Source organism: Schistocerca nitens, unplaced genomic scaffold, assembly GCF_023898315.1.
Source record: "Schistocerca nitens isolate TAMUIC-IGC-003100 unplaced genomic scaffold, iqSchNite1.1 HiC_scaffold_375, whole genome shotgun sequence".
Classification (NCBI taxonomy): domain Eukaryota; kingdom Metazoa; phylum Arthropoda; class Insecta; order Orthoptera; family Acrididae; genus Schistocerca; species Schistocerca nitens.
In genome coordinates, this window is record NW_026045909.1 from 1514868 (window position 1) to 1521110 (window position 6243).

Here is a 6243-nt window from a genome sequence, read left to right on the forward strand (position 1 = left end):
GGGCAAGACTATGAAGGGAAGTGACTCTTGACATGCTTTGCATGGCTATGAAATGCAACGTCTTCTGATAAGATCAAGAAAAGATTTGTAGCCGACGAAGTAGTGTATTCCATCATTTCCTTGATAATACCGAATACAGCTCCCATCGGTCATGCAGAGTAGTTCAAAAAAGAACTTGTTCATGTCCTGACTTCCTCTATCGAGCATGGAAGGCACTCAGATGGCTAAATACTGGGTAGATGGAATGGAAAATAAAGTTGAAGTATGTTGCAGACATCAGCAGAGTCCCACTCTGTGAATATGATGAATCGTAAGTCAAACAACCACTACCTGTCTTTGAGAATCAGAAAGAAACCGGATACTGTGCACAATTTCTTCGAATCAAATGAAGCACCTATAGACATTTTGTCTGCAAGATTAATTTCATGGCATTTCTTTACCTTTCCTATGTTTGCTTGTCCAGTATATAGGAGTAGTCAAATGGAAACATTAGCGATGAATATAAAGTAAGTGACTTGTTTATTATTTCGGAAGTAACCACTGTAACTATTACTACATTCATTCCACTGTGAGAGAAGATTGTCAGTGCCTTCATGGAAAATGTTTGCGGGTGCGTACTGAAACATGACTGTATCGAGGCGTGCACCTCTTCGTCGGTGGCGACCACGAATGTCTTTTTTCATGGCCCAAAAACATGGAAGTCGCATGGGGAGCGAGTGAGGATGTGTAAGGGCTTCCCAGAGAAACTTCTGCTGCGTAGTCGATTTGCTTCCCACCTTTGACCTGAAGTCATACCCGGTTGCTCTCTATCCAATATCTCGAACAATAACTTCACTGTGCCTCTACAACTCACTGGAAGAATGAGACCTCTTCCCAGGTCGCAGTCATACTCACCGACAGTGACAGTGCTGAGCACAGCGCGACGCCATTCATCAGCAGTCTGTGCTTCCCACTCATGGAACCACTCCAAACACAGGCTTTTTATTGTGGTGTTAACAGCAGCCTACACGTGGAACACTAGTTCCTAAGTCCGACTGCTGCAAGTCTCCTACCAGTGGTGAGGGATGACACATAGCGTTGCAGCGATTTCATCACTTGTTCTCAGATTGTGCTTGGCACACAATACGGAGATCCCACTATGTGGTGCTTATATGTGGTCGACCGTAACCTAGTCGAGGATTGTGCCAGCCCACATGTTCTTATGCCGTCCAACATTAGGCCACTGTCAGATCAGAATGCCACGCAAAGGTTGATATTGCATATTTCGACGTCTGTCCAAATGGAGACCCACAATGAGGCCCCTTCCAAACTGTGTTAGGTGCTGATAATACTGATCTCGTCCTCGACAGTGATCACTTAAAATGTGATAGTGTTGACGCCCGTTATATACCCTACAACACCTGGTAACAATGCTAAACACCAAAAACACCAATGCACTCTGGCTGCTGTTCTGCCTGTCACAGAGAATTCGAACTCTAATATTTTACACACTCGACTTTGGTGTACATGTACGAGGCTGTATGCTGCATTGAAATCCGGCCCATTCTTATTAATGCATCATCTTTTATCAGCCAGTGTGTTTATGCACAGGTGTGCTATCAGTCTTTACGATATACGCTGGCGGAAAAAAAAAATTGCGGCACCAAGGAAGAGCTGTGTGACATAAATGAAAGTTGGTAGGTGTATTGTTACATCTGAAAGATGACGTCTATTAGAATTATGCACCAGTCGCATTACAGTGATGATCAAAATCAGGTATGCTTTAATACACGTTGTGACGGTCGTGAGCCGTAGTTACCTGTGAGATCGGACATGATGAGTTGATATTAGTCAAGAATGCCTTTAAGCCGATAGAGACGCCCTTATTGACACCTCACTGAGTTTGGACGAGGTCATGTAATAGGGATACAAGAAGTTGGATGTTCGTTCCGCGGTACTGCAGAAAGGCTTGGTAGGAATGTAGCCACTACACATGTTCGCTGGCAGCATTCGTCACGAGAATGATCGGACTCCAGATGGTCACGTGGCACTACTTAGAGGGAAGATCATCGTGTTCGATAGTTGGCACCACAGTGATACAACGAACTGTTACAAACTGGTTACTTCAAGAACAGCTCAGAGTTAGTCATCCACTGATCCCGAACCACGGCCATCTGGGACTTCAGTGGTCTGATGCATAATCTCTTTGGAGGGTAGGGTGGAGGTCTGTTGCGTTTTCTGATGAAAGTTCTTTCTGCTTCACTGCTAGCGATGGCCGTGTGTTGTTTAGGTGGAGGCCATTTGAGGGTCTGCAACCAACCTGTCTGTGTGCGAGACGCACTGTACCTACACCTGGAGTTACGGTCTGAGGGTGCGATCTATGACATCTGGAGCACTCTCGAGGTTATCCGTAGCACTCTGAATGTGGAATTATACTTCCGTCTGGTGGTACGTCCTGTTGTCCTGTCATTCATGAACAGCATCCTAAGGGCCGATTTCCAACAGGATAACGCTCGCCCACATATCACTGTTGTTACCAGACATGCTCTACAGGGTGTCGACAGGTTGTCTAGACCTGCCCGATCGCAAGATCTATGTCCAATCTTGCACGTATGGGGCTTTATCAGGGGACAACTCCAGCGTCATCCACAAACAACTTTAACCACCCCTGTATTGACCGACCGAGTGCAACAGGCATGGGACTCCATTCCACAAACAGACATCCAGCACCTGTACAATGCAATACATGCTCGTTTGCGTCCTTGTATTCAACATTCTGGCGATTACATCGGTTGTTAATGCATTTGCAAAAGATTATCTCGCACTTGCAATATCCTATCATCTTGCAGTATTAATAACATAAAATTTTACCTGGACAAATATACTCCCGAAATTTGATTGCTCTACGTTTATCATTTTTGTTGAGGTTTCTTATCCATCTGTGTATGTCAAACGAGGTAAAGAGTTTAGAATCCGGGAGGGGGAGGGGGGGTATCAGCTGGCAAAGCAGAGCAACGCATGGGGCCGCTGGCTCTGGGAGGGCCGTGGCCAGGTGAAAGCAGAGGTGGTAACAAAGCCTTCAGAGAGAGAGAGATCTGGTCGGGCGGTGCCGCCCGCTCCACCGCTCGCTGATCGCCACACGGGAGCCGCTCGAGTAATAAACCGCGATTAGGGCGACGCGCAAATAACGGGCGCGCCGCCCACAGAGCCATCGCCTGGGAAATCTGCGCTCAGCGCGTGGGCGGCTGGACGGGTAATTACGCCGGCGGGTAATGAGAGGCGGCGGCGGAAGGCGTCCCGTCCTGGTGGGCTTTTATTGTTTTCTGCTGTGGCCAGCCTGCTTAACGCGGCGTGGGTGTTTACGCACGAGTTTGCAGACTCTGATGCGTAACATTATTTACACCATAGGGCTAGTGTACTGGTATCCCGACTCTCACTGCTTAAAAATAATGATAAGGGAAGGAAGACTGGAAAAAAATATCAAGACACTGTATGTTGGTAACGCCACGTAGCACTCTGTATGAAAATCACTGACTGTACTGTGTGCAATCTGTGGCTAGTTGGCGTTGTTGGAATATTCGCTATTGTAGTGTTGGGCAGTTGGATGTGAACAGCGCATAGCGTTGCGCAGTTGGAGGTGAGCCGCCAGCAGTGGTGGATGTGGGGAGAGAGATGGCGGAGTGTTGAGAGCGGACGATCTGGACGTGTGTCCGTCAGAAAAAGGAAATTTGTAAGACTGGATGTCATGAACTGATATATATGACTTTTGAACACAATTAAGGTAAATACATTGTGTGTTCTCTATCAAAATCTTTCATTTGCTAACTATGTCTAGTGCCTTCAGTAGTTAGAATCTTTTATTTAGCTGGCAGTATTGGCGCTCGCTGTATTGCAGTAGTTCGAGTAACGCCGCGCGGGATTAGCCGAGCGGTCTTGGGCGCTGCAGTCGTGGACTGTGCGGCTGGTCCGGGCGGAGTTTCGAGTCCTCCCTCGGGGTATGGGTGTGTGTGTTTGTACTTAGGATAATTTAGGTTAAGTAGTGTGTAAGCTTAGGGACTGATGACCTTAGCAGTTAAGTCCCATAAGATTTAACACATATTTGAACAGTTTTTAGTTCGAGTAACGAAGATTTTTGTGAGGTAAGTGATTCATGAAGGGTAAAGGTTATTGTTAGTCAGGGCCATTCTTCTGTAGGGATTATTGAAAGTCAGATTGCGTTGCGCTAAAAATATTGTGTATCAGTTTGGTGATGATCAGAATAAGTAAAGAGAGAAACGTCTGAGTACGTTCAGTTTTGCTCAGCTGTTTGAAAATCAAATAACGTAAAGGTTTACCAGCACAATCATACATAATTTTACAAAGGGGACGTTTCATAACACATTCGTAGGATCTGTCGACCTGGGAAAATCGTTCGACATAGTAAAATAGTGCAACTTGTTAGAAATTCTGAGGAAAATAGTAGTAAGCTGTGTTGCTTGAGGCTTTCTCCACGGAGTAATTGTAAATTGGTTCTCAGGAAAGACGCCGGATATGTTGCGAAAATTCCATACCATTTCGTTGGCGCAACTGACCATCTTCAGACGCGGCGAGCACACTGCCGAGGCTATGGCCGAAGCCTCCTGTTAATGATAGTAAGACAAGAAACGGCGTAGGTGTTGTCGGGGAATGAAGACTCCTACGCCATCTGTTGATGTTCTGTTAAGTCTGTACATTGTGCTGCCCTCTGAAGCGGATATATTTCAACTGTAACTGCAAAATGGACGTGTGAGAATAAAGGTGTGTGAGCAGAAGTTTTACTGTGTCCTTGATCTCACTAGTGTGTAGCAAAATTTTGGTGCCGAAACCCGGGAGAACATGAAGAGAGCTTAAACACCACCTTGATCAGCATAGAAGCCGCAATAAACTCACGACCCATCACTCAAGGAGAGAGTGACACTGCACTGACGCCAGCCCACTTTCTAAATGGTGAGAAATTAGTAACAATTCCATGTGGGCCAGAGCCAGCAACTAGAAAGGACCTTGCCAAGGAGTTCCGACTCAGACAAAAGGTCAATGACGACATCTGGCGCAGGTGGAAGACAGAATACCTCCTACTGCTAAGACAATATCATGAGGTGAAGGGATACCCTTCACAGAGGAAACCGAGAATTGGAGAGGTTGTTCTGCTCCAAGAAGACAGCAAACCACGGCACTTGTGGAAGAGGGCTGTGGTAGAAGAAGTGCGGCATGGCAGAGACAGTAAAATACGGTGCATCATCCTCCGCCATCCAGATGGTATGAAGATCTGTCGACCGGTCCAGCTGGTCATCCCCCTCGAGATGGACCAGGGTGGGGAGGATGTCGGGGAATGAAGACTCCTACGCCATCTGTTGGTGTTCTGTTAAGTCTGTACATTGTGCTGCCCTCTGCAGCGGATATATTTCAACTGTAACTGTAAAATGGACGTGTGAGAATAAAGGTGTGTGAGCAGAAGTTTTACTGTGTCCTTGATTTCACTAGTGTGTAGCAACAGGTGTGAACGCATCAAATTTCGGCGAGCAGTGTCGCTGATACGCAGATCGGCAGCGAGAGAGACAGCTACGCCACATGTCGGACGATAAACGCAGGCGCACAAACGTACTGTGCCGTGGCGTCGATCCCCCCTAGTGCCCTTTGTCGGGAGCTGCCCATCCCGCCGTTGTCAACCGAATATCTACGTCGCCAGCGCAGCGTCATCCCTTGTACGACCAACAGTTTTCCTTTGTGTTCGCTCTGATTTTAACATGGCCGGCCCTGGATCACGCGTCGCGTTTAATCGGTACCCCGTGTCCCTGTCAAGTAAATTAATCGAGCTGCGAATTTCCACTGGTTCTTTAATAACGCTGTCCCAATACGAAGACATAGGCGACAGAATTTTGATGTTTTTGTATTCCATTCGGAAGCAATGCTCGGACACTGCGGATTTCTCTGGCTGGTCCAAACGTGTGTGTCGTCGATGTTCGACACATCTGTTATCCGTGGTGCTACACGTTAGTTCAGTCTATGACTTCTCGCAGCTACAGCGAAACGTCTAAACACCAGGCCTTCTTGAACAAAGATCATCTTTCACTGAGCCCTAAAAGAGATCTGAGTTTCGTTGACGGACGAAAGGCGAATTTACTTTTGTTCCTCCATTTATCTTCCTATTTTCGAAGAAACACCGCCGACATAAGGCAAGACGACCAATCCCCTTTGTTCTTAACTTTCTTCCAGTTCCCTACTTTGTACAGCACGCGTCGGACGTAA

The 6243-nt window shown here is 46.8% G+C and overlaps 1 protein-coding gene across 1 annotated transcript; it reads left to right on the plus strand.

Annotated features, from left to right (window-relative positions):
- Window positions 1-205: 205 nt before the first annotated feature.
- LOC126229570 (uncharacterized) lies at window positions 206-5330 on the plus strand. Its single transcript, XM_049942338.1, has 2 exons — window positions 206-262; window positions 4797-5330. The coding sequence occupies exons 1-2, from the start codon at window positions 206-208 to the stop codon at window positions 5328-5330; spliced, it is 591 nt and encodes a 196-aa protein (XP_049798295.1).
- The last annotated feature ends 913 nt before the right edge of the window (window positions 5331-6243 follow it).

Excerpts from the sequence above, each read along its gene's own strand:
- LOC126229570 (XM_049942338.1), top strand. The coding sequence starts at position 206 with ATGGAAGGCACTCAGATGGCTAAATACTGGGTAGATGGAATGGAAAAT. Across the intron at positions 263-4,796 it reads GAATGGAAAATAAAGTTGAA|TGTGTAGCAAAATTTTGGTG; the intron begins GTATGTTGCAGA and ends TGATCTCACTAG.